Source organism: Lampris incognitus, chromosome 16 (assembly GCF_029633865.1).
Source record: "Lampris incognitus isolate fLamInc1 chromosome 16, fLamInc1.hap2, whole genome shotgun sequence".
In the NCBI taxonomy this organism is placed as follows: Eukaryota; Metazoa; Chordata; class Actinopteri; order Lampriformes; family Lampridae; genus Lampris; species Lampris incognitus.
Window position 1 is genome coordinate 31,367,900 of NC_079226.1, and position 17,103 is coordinate 31,385,002.

The 17,103-nt window shown below is 43.9% G+C and overlaps 1 protein-coding gene across 1 annotated transcript in view; it reads right to left on the reverse strand.

Moving 5' to 3' along the window:
- sptb (spectrin, beta, erythrocytic) overlaps positions 1-17,103 on the reverse strand; it is a 63,684-nt gene that overhangs the window by 23,109 nt on the left and 23,472 nt on the right. Inside the window, exons 8-20 of the mRNA XM_056295538.1 lie at positions 16,885-16,997; positions 16,448-16,635; positions 15,217-15,334; positions 13,543-13,701; positions 12,259-12,561; positions 11,525-11,675; positions 8,770-9,640; positions 7,996-8,133; positions 6,887-7,646; positions 5,745-5,947; positions 3,138-3,228; positions 1,415-1,561; positions 632-898 (exon numbers count right to left, since the gene is read on the reverse strand). Coding sequence (XP_056151513.1) covers positions 632-898; positions 1,415-1,561; positions 3,138-3,228; positions 5,745-5,947; positions 6,887-7,646; positions 7,996-8,133; positions 8,770-9,640; positions 11,525-11,675; positions 12,259-12,561; positions 13,543-13,701; positions 15,217-15,334; positions 16,448-16,635; positions 16,885-16,997 — 3,509 coding nt within the window. The remainder of the gene's footprint in view (positions 1-631; positions 899-1,414; positions 1,562-3,137; positions 3,229-5,744; positions 5,948-6,886; positions 7,647-7,995; positions 8,134-8,769; positions 9,641-11,524; positions 11,676-12,258; positions 12,562-13,542; positions 13,702-15,216; positions 15,335-16,447; positions 16,636-16,884; positions 16,998-17,103) is intronic.

Consider the following 17,103-nt stretch of genomic DNA (forward strand, 5'->3'; position numbering starts at 1 on the left):
AATGAGTAACCAAAAATCAAGACAGGAGGTACCACAGGGTAAACCCCACCTAAACTCTGTTTATCGCCTTCTTTATGAGGGAAACAGATCAAGTTTTCCACTTTTTCAAGCTTGTATCCATTTTTATGGTACATATTGGTGTACTACATTATTAAAGGTACTGTGAATGTGATGGTAACTCCAGCTCATGAAAATTTATATTTCCATTTTATAATTTATTTTTTTACCCCCCCCCTCCTTTTCTATCCCAAATTGTACCCATCTTTCTCGTTGAAATAATCTGAAAGGGTCATTTTTTTTAGTTTACACTGGTGGTTGCTTGCCTTACCAGTTTATTTACCCACCTTTCCGTTAATCAAATCATTACTAACTCAAAGGTTATTTAATATCCTTTTGTGGTATTCTAGTCATACAAGAGTAACTTTGTGATGACTTTGAACGATTGTATTCTGACATAAGTAGAGTACACTCATATGAAAGGTGTCAAAGCATAGTTACATCTTCAAAGAAATAATTAAAAAGAAACCAAACTGTATGAAAAGACAATTTTAAACTGTGCGAAATGGTATGAACAGGAACACATACAAAGGAATCAGACACACATGGCTATGGGCACACAAGCAAATAGTACCTGGTGCTTCTTGAGCAGGATGTTGGCCTTGGTCAGGTCCTTGACCTCCTCGTCGCTGCTTTGTACCTGCTGCTGCAGCTCGCGCAGCCATTTCTTCATGTCAGCCAGGGTCTGCTCGAACAGCTCGGAGCGGTTCGCGTCAAACAGCAGGCGGGCCTTGTCCTGGGTGGTGTCCTCCAGTTTTTTCCACAGCTCGTGGAGCTTGGCCAGACGCTCCTTCACAATAGGCTCAAACTCAGGCTTGGACTCCATCAGCTCCTGGCCTTCCTGTAAAAATATATAGACCAAACAAAGCATAGAGTCAGTTGAATTGCTGACGCAGGACTTCTGTCATCTATTGTCCCTCAAAACATACCCATTATTTGTGAACAGTAAGGAAGCGATACCCATCAATCTTGTAGATATCGTGTTTAATACCAAAGTCCTTCATACACAGAAATATAACCTTAGACCGTAGAATATAGGCCAGGATCCAAACTAGGTCACAGGCAGTGTGGTTGAAGAGTAGTTGTAATGCATTTGAATGAGCCTGCACACTAGAAGAAGAGATTAACTTTCTCATTTGCATCCCATCTTCCTAGCCGCCTGTAGCTTTCTGTAAGAGTTAAAGGGAGTGGGAGTTAATACATCCCCAGAGGCTGATACAAGGACCATAAGTAGTGTGTCATAATAGCACTTACTTCTCTATATGAAGATACTCCTGTATCCCTTAACACACACACACACACACACACACACACACACACACACACACACACACACACACACACACTGTATATCGACCTGGTCTATTTTGTTGAGCCAGTCTTTGTTGGAGGCCAGCTCAGCCATGAAGGCCTGGTGTTTCAGCCACTTGCTGTGCAGGTTCCTGGCCTCATCATACGACGTGTCCTGAGCCGTCAGCATCTTCTCATTGATCCAAACAGTCAGCTGAACAATGGACAGAAACATAACTCAGCATGTAAAAGACTCACCTGACTGCACATATCGTGTTCTCCCATTTAGGAGAAAAAAGAACAAGCTGGCATCCAACATCTAAACATCATGAAGATAAAATGTGCATTAAAACGATTCACCGCTGAAACTGTAGCTTGGGTCAATTGCAAATTTATCTCAAATTGGACACAATTAATAATTTGCTGAGGTGATTTTGAATTATTTGCTGAGGTGATTTTGTGTTTGCAGGACTTAATCTGTAGGAAACGGAATATCGACCAGACAAATGGGAACGCCGCTGTCCCAATGAATGGAGAGGTGTTATAAAAAGCTGTTGTTCTGCACACGTCGTGTGTGTAGGGCAAATATCACTTCTAGGATAGTCAGATTTCAAGAAAACACACTGTGATGTCAAGTTTTGATGAATGGGTAATTACATTAAAATAAATGTTATAGCTTGAAGAAAAAAAAGCCTGAAGATTATTGTCTTTGTTTAGCTCAATGACACCTGTGGTGATGCTGGTAGCTGCAATGGTGTTTATTCAGCCCAAATCCCAGGTATCCATTCAAAATAAAAGCTCATCACCTACACTGAGGAAATACTGGTGGCAGCAACTTGACGACTGCATAGTAAGTATTAAAAAGTCCACTGAAAGCGCTGCATTTTCCATATACGCCACACAGATGTTTATGGGCTTATGAATAAATGAATGAGTGAATTATCTTTATTTTAACTGGCCTATGTCATGTGAGGAAAATGCAGGCTGTGCCTCAGCCTCACACTGTAATTTTACAGTTTAAAATGTAGTGGTGTTGTAGTATCTGTTGGTGAAGGTCTTCTGTGTGCTTGGTTTGTCATATCTGCATGTCCTCTTACAGGACTTATTCTCCTCTCCCCCTTTTTTTCCCCTCCCCAATTGTATCCGGCCAATTACCCCACCCTTCCGAGCCATCCCGGTCTCTGCTCCATCCCCTCTGCCGATCTGGGGAGGGCTGTAGACTACCACATGCCTCTTCCGATACACGTGGAGTTGCCAGCTGCTTCTTCTCACCTGACAGTGAGGAGTTTCACCAGGGGGACGTAGCACGTGGGAGGATCACGCTATTCCCCCCAGTTCCCCCTCCTCCCTGAACAGGTGCCCTGACCGACCAGAGGAGGCGCTAGTGCAGCGACTAGGACACATACCCACATCCGGCTTCCCACCCGCAGACATGGCCAATTGTGTCTGTTGGGACACCCGACCAAGCTGGAGGTAACACGGGGATTCAAACTGGCGATTCCTGTGTTGGTAGGCAACGGAATAGACCACCACGCTACCTGGATGCAATACCTGACATTCTTCTGAATATGGTTGCTGCGGAGAAAAGCAATGTGTCGAACAATTTTTCCCGGGAACCAAAATGAGCAAATTCAAAAGCATAATTAATTATTAGCATAATTATAACTTGGATATTTATGGGTTAACTATTGTCTTAGCTACAATAGAGATGGAAAGTCTTAGGAAATACATTAATTTGAATGTGCATCTTCGGGGTTGTAACGTTAACATCAAATAGACACAAAACTTACATCCTGAGTGTTCTGCAAGAAGTGCTGGAGGTCGTGGTTATCCTTGAGTTTTCCAGACACCTCCTGGGCTCTTCTTTTATTGGCGTCATGCCTACAGGTCAAACGCAAACATAATCATAAAAATGCCAGAACGACAATCTGCACCGAACCCATCTTTTCTCCACTCCGCATATCCTGTCATTGACTTAATTCAAGCCCTCGTTCGTATGTGCTGAAAGATTCATGATTGTGTTGTTACAGCTAAGTTAAACCAATAAATCCATGCACTGTGGCAACAACATAAGCTCCCAACAGAAAAACACCTGACAAAGTTGATCAAAGCAGCACTCTACACCGGATCTGCCAGACAGCAAGGAGGCGCTCTTACTTTGAGATCAATATCTACTTTCGAAGGCGCCTGTCTCTCAAACCGGATGGCTGGAGTCAATGGGGGAAGCTCTCTCCACCGCTAACTGTCGACACTCATGATACTGTACTACTATTACTGTTACCATGCAGTAATACTGAAGACACTAAGGAAGCTGTCTCACCAGTAGAATGGGAACTGGCTGATCGACTCAAACTTTTGCATTTGTTATAATGATAAAAATAATTCCGATAAAAATAACTTCTGTTGTTAAGCACGCCTCTAAATCAGCATTTATGTAGTGTTTCAAAAACAGGGCGAACACGGGGCACAGAAATAAGACTACACTACAACAGAAGAGAACAGCAGCACAAACAATCCCATACTGATGAGAGTGTTACAGAGTCCATCAGGGTAAGGGTTCATAAGGAAGGATTTAGATAAAAGGAGCCAGTGAAACAACAGACATATGTGGTATAATGACATTTTGTACAGTAATAATATTATGAGTTTCCAGGAGCTGAAACAAAACTATACATTACACAACCAAGACTTCTTCAGATATTTATAATTAAGGGACTTTTATGACCAGAGAAATGGAGCACAATGTAAACTGAGATAAAAATGGAATAATTAGAACCATAATTAGTGTGCACAATTCAGAGAAATGTAGAATAAGAGCTACATTATATCAGCCCCTAATGGAGAGAAGAGGAAACACAACATTATATGTAAAGCTGAATTGGGAAAAGGAACTAGATGTTAATATCACAGAAGATAAATGGTTGCATCTGTGGAGAACACAACAGTCTACAACATCCTCTCGTACCTGGAGAGAACATTGTTGGAAGAATGTAATTAGATTCTTTATTGCAACTAAAATTAAGAGTAAATACTTGTCTATAGCACAACCATGTTGTAGACTATGTGGGGCAATAATTGTAGACCATCCCCATGTATTTTGGCTTTGTCCTGAAATTGTACAGTTCTGGGAAAATGTTCATACGGTTATTAATGAAATCCTGGGCTATGATATACCTATATGTCATGTATGGTACTGTATTTTGGTAATATGACAGGAGATATTGTGTTAAGAGAAGAAAGACATTTGCTGAAAATCTTGTTGGCAGCTTGTAAAAAGGCCATTACGAAAAGATGGTTCAAGGCAGAACCACCAACACAGGATGAATGGCTGAAAATAGTGAAAGCAATATATGATATGGAACTGTTAACTCACAGGATAAGAACTCAAGAGGAACAATGTCGAGACAAATGGGAGAGATGGACGATGTTTACATGTCAGCGACTAGATAAGTGAATGGTGCACTGAATGTGTCACAGAAATACTATATAGGCTTCATGGAAACAGTGCAATCCAGATCTTTTTATGTTTTGTTTTTATTTTGTTTTCTTTGGTGTGTCTTTATATAATGGAAAAACAATAAAAAATAAAGTATGACCAAAAAAAAAAAAAGAAACAACAGAGATATGTTTGGCCAGACATCAGTGGGTTGATACTAGATGTTAATGGACACAGAAGGAGTGAACTATTGAGAGAGAAAGACTACAAATTATTTTTTGGGTTTTTTTTTTTCCCAGGATTTTTCCCCCTTTATCTCCCCAATTGTATCCAGCCAATTACCCCACTCTTCCGACCCATCTCAGTCGCTGCTCCACCCCCTCTGCCAATCTGGGGAGGTCTGCAGACTACCACATGCCTCCTAGATACATGTGGGGTCACCAGCCGCTTCTTTTCACCTGACAGTGAGGAGTTTCACCAGGGGGACGTAGCACATAGGAGGATCACACTATTCACCCCAGTCCCGAACAGGTGCCTCAACCTACCAGAGGAGGTGATAGTGCTGCGACCAGGACACATCTGGCTTCCCACCAGCAGACACGGCCAATTGTATCTGTAGGGACGCCTGATCAAGCCAGAGGTAACATGGGGATTCGAACCGGTGATCCCCATGTTGGTAGGCAATGGAATAGACCACTACGCCATCCGGATGCCCTACAAATTATTGTTTTGTAGAGATCGTCAAGACCAACCACGTTAAGGTTTAGTCAAACCCAATAGACCCCGTGGTGGAGATCCTGTCAAAATGAAAACCAAAGGACAAAAACCAAGACTGGTCGCAACAACTATACCACCGCTCTCGTATAACATTAGAATATAACATCATTCAGTTGTTCTTACACAGACACTTAAACTGCAAAGAACAACAACAAAACAAGAAAGAAAACTAGTCGTGACTGACCTGTTTTGGATGGAATCCATTTTCTCTTGAACTTTCCCAGAGTAGAGGTTCTTACTGTCCACCAGCCGCTGACCCACCTGCAGGGTGCTGTCAATCTTCTCCTCATTAGCTTCCATGGTGCTCATAAAGTCCTCATGCTTCTTGAGGGCCTTCTCTGCCCCGTCCAGAGTGTCAGGCTTGTCTATGTGAGCCAAGGTGTACTCCTGAAGGTGTGGGGCCCACATAGGTTAAGTGTGAACAATCTCAAAGTAGTCCTCTTTCTTGAGCAAAAGCTCAAACACTCAAGCAACGTGCTGTGTTATTTGGTAAAAATGCAGTATGGTAACCCACCACGCTACATTTTTGCTACCGCATACTTTTGAATAGCATTGCATTGGTGTGCTTCATGTTGCAGTTACAGATAAAGGATGAAAGGAGAATTTAATTTTTTTTCTTAGCTTTTCAAGAGAACTTATCGTTTTATTTTTAAAAAACAAAGTGGAACACTAAGCCCGCCACACATCAAGTCCAGCTCGCAGTCAGAGCCACTGTATTTTGTTCAAAACTTATGGTTATGCTTGATAACAAGAAGCTGTAAATAGTGATAATAAATGAGTAGTAGGGCACTTATAAGCTCTTCCAACACTTGTAATTGTCAGCAGAAGGCTTTAAAATATCAAAAACCATCTTACAATGTTAAAATAATTGTTAATAATATCATTATGAGAAAAGCACAAGGACATTTATGAACAAAATGAAATTAGAATTTGGACCTTACATTTCTGAACATGAAGGTTAAGATTAGGCTCAAATAAGTCCTAAATAGTTAAAATTATAAGCTCTTACAATACAAGTGTATTGTAAGCGCTTATAAGTATCCTATTACTCATTATTAACCACTATTTACAGTTACTCACTATAAAGTGTTACCAAATATACACTGTAACACAGTTACCTTGGTAGGTAATATGTAGATGAGTAGATGACAATGCTGTAGAGGCAACATGAAAGTTGACTTTTCTTTGCTCGTTTGGTTTTACCTTGTATATCAATATATCTCCTGACCTGTACCTGCTGACTCAATTGACACACATCGGGATAACATGCCCTTAACATCCATTTGGGACAAAAAGTGGGGAAACATTGCAAATAATTTTATTCACCTGGTTATTGAGGATGGCTTCTGCAGCCTTGGCGTCCCTCATGAACTGCTGGAAGCCCAGGCCCTGGTCCAGGAAGCTCTTACGGCTGTCCCACATCTTCTGGAGCTCGAACCAGCCACGGTCCAGACCCTTCAGACTCTGGTCCAACTGCTGATACTGCGGGTCGTCCTCCTGATCCTTGGTGACCTGGGCACCTGTGTCCTTCACACGAAGGTAGTCTTCCTCGTGGTTGATTATATCTTCGTGCACAGCATCATGGAGATTCAGCTGCTCCTCCGCCTCTGGAAGCGTGGCGGGCATTTCTTCTGATGCCACCGCCTTCTGGGTCTTGTAGAGCCAGGACTGAAAGTCATCCAAGTCCTGAAGGAAGTTCTGCAGTTTACTGACCTCCCCCAGAGAGGCCTCTCTGTCCTTCAGGGTTTTTCTCAGCGTGTCCCAGGCGGCGTCCAGCTCCCCTCTGCAGGCCATTATGTCAGATGCGTTCTCTGGGTGGTCCATGGCCAACTGGTCTGCCTCCTTCCTAAGAAAAGTGAGCTTGGTATCGATGGCGGCCAAATCTCTCTCCATGCCGAACAGTTTCCTCTGGATGGTCATTATGGCTGCCAGGTCGTTACCCAGGTCCTGGGTGGACTCAATGACCCGTGTTTTGTCTTTGATCCAGGTCTCCGTCTCATCGCACTCCAGCCCATAGTTGTGAAGGCTAACAGCCGAATCCACTTTGCTCTTCAAGTCCTCCACCATGGCCTTGAAGGCCTCCCACCTGAGAGGCATCATTCAATAAATGTTTACTATGTATGAAGAGTTTTATTTAAAAAAAGGCTACGAATAAAGCTACATCTAGCAAATAATCACCTGATCATGACTGTCTTACATGGCACAATATACTACTTTATGAGAACAGGTTTTGGTTTGAATAAAAACTCAACTCAACTCAAACAATCAATCGATACTTCACATTTTTAATATGGTACACTTATTATTAATTATATATCAGAATATCGATCTTTGGAAACAAGATCAATATCGAAACATTTATAACACAGTTGGCTCAGGTGCTGTATGAATTTACAATATTTTGAGACAGAAGAGTGCAGTCAAGTTGAAGGTACCTCTTATTCAGACGCATCTGACATTCCTTGACCTCTTTGGTACGAGGGTGTCTGCTGTCCTCGAGCTGTTTTACTGCTTTATTGACATCGTCCACCCTCGACTGAACGTTCCCCATGTCTTGAGCTAGAATGCTCAACCTGTCAAGAAAAAAAACTTTGTATTAGTTAAATTATAAACACAGTAAGATTTTATAATGACATGCAACCGCATGTAATCTAGACCTTGGCTGAATAACATTTGCAAAAAAAACCCTTAGCTTTAGTCTTAACCAGCACAGTTAGTTGCAATGTTTAGCCTTTACTGCCACTAAAGTTTGCATGTGAATAATACAGAAAATGTCAGATAAGCTGACAGTCACAGTTACTTACCAAACTGACTTTCAAATACTTCCTTTTTTTTTTGGATTTTCCCCCTTTTTCTCCCTAATTGTACTTGGCCAATTACCCCACTCTTCCAAGCCATCCTGGTTGCTGCTCCACTCCCTCTGCCGATCCGGGGAGGGCTGCAGACTACCACATGCCTCCTCCGATACATGTGGAGTCACCAGCCCAAGCCACGCCACCCGGATTCCCCAATTATGTTTTACAGCAATCATTAAACTGTCATATGTGGCAAACCTGACTTATCTGATGAGTAAATAGTCAGATAAGCCATCGAGCACATCTTTTCAGAGGATTTTTTGTAAATTATACTATTTGACTTTGACCTGCACATAATTTCAGAAATATAAGAACTACCTCCGTGTAGACATGTTTTACATCTGTTTTACATACCTATTCTGTACCACTTCCAGATCCTCCAGCTTCTCGGGCACATCCAAGCCAACCAGCCACGTTTCTTTCTGTCCCATCCAAAGCTCACAGGCATCTGTCTCACTGAAAATCGTGTAGAGAGCCATGGCGTCATCCAGCTTCTTCTGCCTCAGGTCGGCCAGAGACATGAGCTCCATGTTCAGGTCCCTGATGTCTGCCAGGCGCCTCTGGATGTCTGGTGTGTTGCGTAGCTCCTCCGGTAGTGCATTCGCCTGTTTGGTTAGGGCGTGGATGGTGGCACTGTTCTTGGCCACTTCATTCTTCAGGTCGTTGTGCTTTTTCAGCAGCCTCTGCGTGGTGTACTCGTCTTGGCCCACGTCATCGCTGCTCATCTGCCTCTGGGCGTCGAGCAGCCAGGCCTTGAGGTCATCAGCATCTCCCTGAAACTGGAAGAACCCCTGCGTGTCCTGGAGGTTCTGCCTACGAAACGCGGCCAGCTCCTCCAGCTGCTGCCACTGCCTGCTGACGTCCTCCATGCACTCCAGGACCTTCGGGGAGCCGAAGTGCTTGGCCTCAATCATCTTTTCTCCCTCGGCCATGATCTGCTGGAGGTGGGCTCGGCGGGCGCCAAGCTCATCCTCGAAGGCACTCTGCTTGCTCTGTAGAACCAGCACGCTCGTCAGGTCCTTGCCATAACCCAGGGAGGAGAAGATGTGTTCTTTCTCTTTGATCCAGCCTTCCAACTCTGCCATCTCCCACAGGAAGTTCCAGAAGCGGCGGGACTGCTCCAGGCGGGCCCGGCGCTGGGCGGCTAGGGCACACAGCTCCTGATAGCACAGATCTAGGTGCTGCACCCTGTCCCGGATCACCTGGGGGTCACACGGCTTGTAGCCTAGGAATTAAAAAGGAAAGGAAAGTTAAAGCTGCTTCATGGTGTTTTCCACTGATTATTCAGTGTATCGGTCTCGATTTAAGTTTAATGCCTCAAATGGGACCGTCAGTGAAGAAAATGAGAAATTTGCAACATCGACTCTCTTTCAACCTTCAAATCCCATCTCAAAACGTATCTTTTCAAACTGGCATATTCAGTCTGATACACACTTCATTGAGTTTCGTGCAGATGGTGATTTTATACTCGTCTGTTGTGTTAACTTTTTATCGTCTACCCTGCTTTATTTTGATTTTATGCTGTCTGATACAGTGCTGCTTGTTTTCTAATGTGTTCTGTAAGGTGTCCTTGAGTGCTCGGAAAGGTGCCCACAAATAAAATGTATTACTATTATTATTATTATTATTATTATTAACATATAATGATTTCAAATGCTTGTCTTTGGGTCGAATTCTCTGTGAAATCTGATGAAACCATTTGTGGCACACAGGCAGGCTACACAACCACAAGCAGGGCCACATTATCTCATCGCAGTATATCTTGCAAACAGCTCTTTTTCCGAAATGACACTACATCTCTTACTCTTCTCATCAACAAAAATACACAAGCTACCAGAAGATGAATGTAGAACTTTGCGACAAGAGGTGATGTTTATTTGATATGAAATTGTTCTGCAGGGGTCCATCAAGTCAACAAATATCCAAAACTTCCCATTGCAGCTTTAATGTACTAATATTCCTTTAGCAGCCTCTCTTACAGGGACAACACATGCCATTTAACATAACTGTAAATAGAGATATTCATACCAACGTAACATGTTCATATTATGTACTATTTATTTTAATACTATATACTATACTATATTTATTTTATTACTATATACAGACAGTGTCGATTATTTCAGCCCTAGACCACAAACGAAAAAATCCTTGTCTTAATAATACTGTAGTGTTTTATTGTTCCCCCATAAGACAGTTCTTTTTAGGGGCATAAAGGTGGTGTGGCGGTCTATTCCGTTGCCTACCAACACGGGGATCACCGGTTCAAATCCCCGTGTTACTGTCAGCTTGGTCGGGCGTCCCTACAGACACAGCTGTCCGTGTCTGTGGGTGGGAAGCTGGATGTGGGTATGTGTCCTGGTCGCTGCACTAGCGCCTCCTCTGGTCGGTCGGGGAGCCTGTTCGGGGGGGAGGGGGAACTGGGGGGGACTAGCGTGATCCCCCCATGCGCTACGTCCCCCTGCTGAAACTCCTCACTGTCAGGTGAAACGAAGCAGCTGGTGACTCCACATGTATCGGAGGAGGCATGTGGTAGTTTGCAGCCCTCCCCGAATTGGCAGAGGGGGTGGAGCAGCGACCAGGACGGCTTGGAAGAGTGGGGTAATTGGCCAGATACAACTGGGGAGAAAAAAAGGGGGGCCTTCCCAAAAAAAAAGACAGTTGTTTTTGCTTGTCTGCTTCGTTTTGCACAGGTCAGCTATAAAACCTCAAGACTTACTGTCTTGCTTAAGGATACTTCAACAGTGTGTCATGCTTTCTGACATCAGAGCCTGTATATGAATATGGTTCCTCTGCTTAATGTGCATTCTGCTTCTTAATTATACCAATGTGCTGCCTAAAAATACTATTGCTGACACATATACGATAAATATACGGTTTCTTAATGTTTTCAGCCCAAGACCTGAATAACAATTTCAACTAATGTCTTTTCAACCTATCGTTTTATGCTTGGGCCGAGGTTCATAAAAAGATTTTATCCTGGCTGACATCTAAAGAGCAACCAGAAGTAATCCGTTCCCCCCATTTAGAGGGGCATGCTAGCTTTAAAAAGACAAGCTGTTTACGTGAATAAATCATTAGGGCATCGTAAATTAAGCATTGTGCTTACTGTCTCCATTGGCAAACTTGAGAGCGGCTGCGTTGGCACTCTGCACCCACTCTGCCTGCACAGCGATGTCATTCTCCACCAAGGTGTGTTTCTGTAGCAGGTCCTCCACCTCCAACAGGTGCTTCCCAAAGTCAGGAGACAGGAGTCGAGCCTGAGGAGAGAACCGAAAGGTCAGGGGTCGTGGCAAAGAAGAGGCAGTGGGAGACTCATACGTGCACCTGAAAAACCACCAGGGTGATATTCAAGTAAAACGTGTACTGACAATCACGGGTAAAAATGGTTATGGAAGTGATCATGGTTCATCTCTACTGATTCTATATAAACATATATTATATGCATTATTACTCTTTTCACATGTTATATTTGAATGAAAATTTTCTAATAAGTTGAACATTTTCTAATAAGTTTCTTTAGGATGATATTCAATTGGTGTTTGGGGTCAAGTTTAGTGGTAGTACAGCTATCATTAGATTCATTAGTGCACATGTGACAAACATAACAGAAATGTGATGTTGTAATATGTATATGATGAATATGATGTACTGGATTCGGACCCCAGGAAGACTAGCTGGTGCCATGGACATCAGCTAATGGGGATCCTTTTAAATTAAATGAATAAACAAATAAATGGACAAACAAACTAACTAACAAATAAATAAATTGGATTATAACACTCTGCATTTATTCTTTCAGTATATTGGGTACATTGCTGTGCTGTGTCTCCCATCCTTTACCTTCATGTCATCCATCCAGCTGATGATGGAGAGCATCTCCTGGAAGATCCTCTGCAGGGTCAGGTTCTTATCCAGGCGCCCCCTGCGGGCCTTCAGCAGCTCCTGCAGGTAGTCCCACAGGCGCAGGATGTTATCTTTGCGGACGTCGATGCGCTTGGCATCGTGGTAACGCTCGGACTCCAGCGCCTTCGAGATGGCCACCATGGCCTGGACGCGCTCTTCGTACGCGGCAATATCTGTCTCAATGGCGTCATGCTTCTTCTTCGCCGCCTCCACCGCCGGCAGGTCATAGCCAAAGTTATCCTGGAGAGAGGAATTGAGAGAACCCCCCCCCGGGGCACATGGCGCTTCATCATTAACTATTCAGACATGAATTTTACATAAATGGTGCAGAAAAACGTGTGTTACAGAGAGATGTGAAATGTCTCCATTAACACCTACTTCTCTCCTAATACATAAGCAGGAGCAGGCATGATAAGATGATGATTTTTGAAAAAAACTTGCACTGAGTGGCACAGGGTAGAATTCAACCACTGACAAAACTAACAAGGTCTCTTTATACCTGCTAGCATTAAAAAAAGTTAAATTCACCAATTTAGAGTAGATTATGTTGAGAATGGAGACAGCAAAATATAGATGCAGGTAAGTTATTTTGTTCTATCTACATTTCACTCAAAGACACACAAAAACTGTAATTTAATTACAAATATAACTTAAAGCTGAAATCCAGGATCTTTCTTCATGGATAAATAGTTGTCTTAAGCACATGGACCATGGAGTTAGGTTACATAATACTGTCATCCTCCTCCCCCCCCTTTTTTCCCCCCAGTTGTATCTGGCCAATTACCCCACTCTTCTGAGCCATCCTGGTTGCTGCTCCACCCCCTCTGCTGATCTGGGGAGGGCTGCAGACTACCACATGCCTCCTCCGATACAGGCGCTAGTGCAGCGACCAGGACACATACCCACATCCGGCTTGCCACCCGCAGACATGGCCAGTTGTTTCTGCAGGGATGCCCGATCAAGCCGGAGGTAACACGGGGATTCGAAGCGGCGATCCCTGTGTTGATAGGCAACGGAATAGACCGCTACGGTACCCGGACGCCCATAATTTGAAAGTTTTAATCAAAATGTAATCTTTATGTGCACTGTAGGCAACCTCGCCTTCTCCGGCACACCTGTTTATTAACAGCAGCCAGATGTTCAGAATAAGACGGCAGTTGTTTCCATCAGTTACACTGGTGACCTGTCCTGTTAGTCATGGTGCTGGTGCTGCCGTTTTACCTGAGCCACTAGTCTCTGGTTCTCCAGGAGCCAGCTCTCCCTCATGGCCGCCTTCCTGTCAAACCTCCTGGCCATCTGTTCAAGCTTCTCCTGTCGTATCAGCTCATCTCTCAGGATACGCTCGCGCTCATGCTCCGCCCTCTCCAGACGCTCCCAGGCCTGCACGCAAAGGCATGAGATGATATGGTTTCTTTTGCAACTCGGTGGGTGCTTTAGACATTCCTTATGTGATGCTTTATTGATCCCTGTAGGGAAAAACAAGTGTTTTTTCCCCACATTCCCTCTTATACTGGGGTGGGGTCCCCTACAGAACATCTTCTAGGAATTGGTAGGGATTCAAAGTCCTCACCCAGAGTCACTCCAGCAGGGCAGATGCTTGCCATAACATGAACCCAGGTCATGCAGCTAAATGAACAATCTCCATTATTCACAATATCATCCAATCTGAAGCGCCTTAAAATAGCAAGAATAAACACACAGGAACGGCATCTCTTGTATTTTCCTTTTATGGCCTGTAACATAGTCAGTGAAAGTAACTTGTATAGTAATACTCCACACTTTACAGTGCACTAGAACTTGCAATCAAGTGAAAAGCTCACCAAATAATGGCTATTTCAGGCTTAAAAACGTCATATGGTACTGATGAGATACTATGCTAAGCCTTTAGTGGGATGCTTAATTCCAGCTACACAATTTGTTTCGTATTTTGGTTTCATTGTACAAATAAGAATAAAACGAAATGATAAAATAAAATATCGGGGCTACGTTAGTAACGTGTTCTGCTCTTTCAGCTAGAGCACCTTTTTGGAGTCTCATCATATCTGGTAGTCACACTCTTATTACCTTTGCTTTCTTCAAAACATTGTTTTGATTATGTCATTCATACATTTACATGATGGCATTGCTTGTGTGATTCAGTATTTCCATGTCCTAATTTTTTTTCCTCAGGGTTGTTAGGATAATTCTGTTCTATCCATCTGACTTTTTTGGGTGGGGTTCCCCCTTTTCTCCCCAATTGTATCAGGTCAATTACCCCACTCTTCCAAGCCATCCCAGTTGCTGTTCCACCCTCTCTGCCGATCCGGGGAGGGCTGCAGACTACCACATGCCTCCTCCGATACATGTGGAGTCGCTAGCCGCTTCTTTTCACCTGACAGTAAGGAGTTTCACCAGGGGGACGTAGTGCATGGGAGGATCACGCCACTCCCCCCTGTTCCCCCTCCACCCTGAACAGGCGCCCTGACCAACTAGAGGAGGCACTAGTGCAGTGACCAGGAGACATACCCATATCCAGCTTCCTACCCAAAGACACGGCCAATTGTGTCCGTAGAGATGCCTGACCAAGCCGGAGGTAACACAGGGATTCAAACTGGCGATCCCCATGTTGGTAGGCAACGGAATAGATCACTATGCTACCTGGATGCCCAAACATCTGACAATTATTGACCCGTAGTTTGTACTGGACTTTCAGACATCAGGGGTGTGTGCAAAGTCCAAAAGAAGACTATCATTCTGTTAAAAATCACAACTGTGGGAAATAACAGCAACATCCAAACCTAGACAGTAAACTTTTTTTTCTTTTTTTTCTTTTCTTTTTTTTGGTTTTCTTTATGATAACCATTCTCTTATACTGTTAACACTTGTTTTCAGCGTGGCGCCCAGTGGGGGTCTCACCCTGTTGATGTCGGCGACCAGGGCTCCCTCTTTAGGAGTGTAGACCCTCTGGTTGTTGGCTCTCATTCGACTTTGGATGGTGAACAGCAGCACTTCCAGGTTACCCTTTTCCTGGAACCTAGGACAAGGCGACAAGTCACACAAAATGTCACAAACTGAGAACGCCATGCAAAGGAACTCACACAAGCATGTTGAGAAGTCTAATGGGAAAATGTGTTGATAGGGTTATATAGGAGGTTTGGCATTGAGTGCACTTAATACTTTTAGTGTGTTTATTTTTAGCCTGTCTTGTCAGCACTTCAGCTGAGGTACTGTTTTTGTCCTGCATGTAGCGTGTCAGTATTGTACTGGATAACTGTCAGCACCAATTGACCAGTAAAATTACCTGTGCACCAGCTGCACAGGGCAAATAAAAAGAAATTGTGATCCTACTTCTGATATCAATAGAAAATGCTCAAAGTGATGTGAAAAAAAGAGTTTACTTAGATGAGATTTACTTCATGAGGCATTGCATATTACAGTGTATAAACGGGTTTGCTTGGATCCAGCACTCTGATTGGTTGGTAAATGTAGTTTTTTTTTTGTGGATTTTTCTCCCCAATTGTACTTGGCCAATTACCCCACTCTTCCGAGCCATACCGGTAGCTGCTCCACCCTCTCTGCTGATCCAGGAAGTGCTGCAGACTACCACATGCCTCCTCCGATACATGTGGAGTCACCGGCCACTTCTTTTCACCTGACAGTGACGAGTTTCACCAGGGGGACGTAGCGCGTGGGAGGATCACGTTATTCCCTCCTGTTCCCTCTCCCCCCTGATTCACCACAGGAGTCGCTAGTGCAGCGACCAGGACACATACTCACATCCGGCTTCCCACCTGCAGACACGGCCAACTGTGTCTGAAGGAACAACCAACCAAGCCGGAGGTAACACGGGGATTCGAACCAGTGCTCCCCATGTTGGTAAGCAATGGAATAGACCGCCACACCACCCGAATGCCCCCCGGTAAATATAATTCTTATAATAAGAGAGATATATTAGAAAAACCCTAACCCACTTCAGCCTTTGGTATCTGGAAATTACTTCATGGAGAGGATGTGTATTGTCATACTCATCAGAATCTAACACTGAGTATGACGTTCCCTATAAAATGCTTGGGAATAGAATAGAGTAGAATAGAATAGAATAGAATGATATCTTGGAATGGAATAGTGGCCTGGTTAACCGACTCACTTGGGCGGCTTCTCTACAGTGCGGTAGGAGTTGAAGGCCTGAAGCTGCTTTTGAACCCCGGACAGAGAGTTCGCCAGCTTGCGGTTGTTCAGCACGTTGATGGTCTGCTCGATCCACGTCAGCAGGTCTGACGCCAGGGTCTCATACTTGTCAATCATCTTCCCTGTCTCAATGGCGTGATCCAGAACCTGGGGCGGAAAACGAGAGTTGGGGCGACTAGCAGAGAATTCTAGGACGCACAGACAGAAGTGCCACTAAACATGCTTGTATGCAAACATACACAGACATGTGCATACAGACACATACATACTGTCCATACATATATATACATACATACACAATTCATGCCCGCTTAGAAAAGACGCATTAAGACATTCACGAAAACATATTACACACATACAGGACACAAAAAAGACACATTGGCCACGCGTCTTCACCTTTCCAACCCTCTTGCCCTCAACGGCAAGCTGCTTCATCTTCGAGAAGTAGTGGTAAAATGCCACGACGTACGTGATGATGGACTTCTCATCTGGGTTCTCTGTGTAGACATCTGCAAGGGGAGAGAAAGAACAGCAGTCAGTCAGTCAGTGGGAGGCAAAACCCACACGTCACTGGGGTCGGTCCCGAGGTGTCTTTCCGGCAGACTTTAAGCTCGT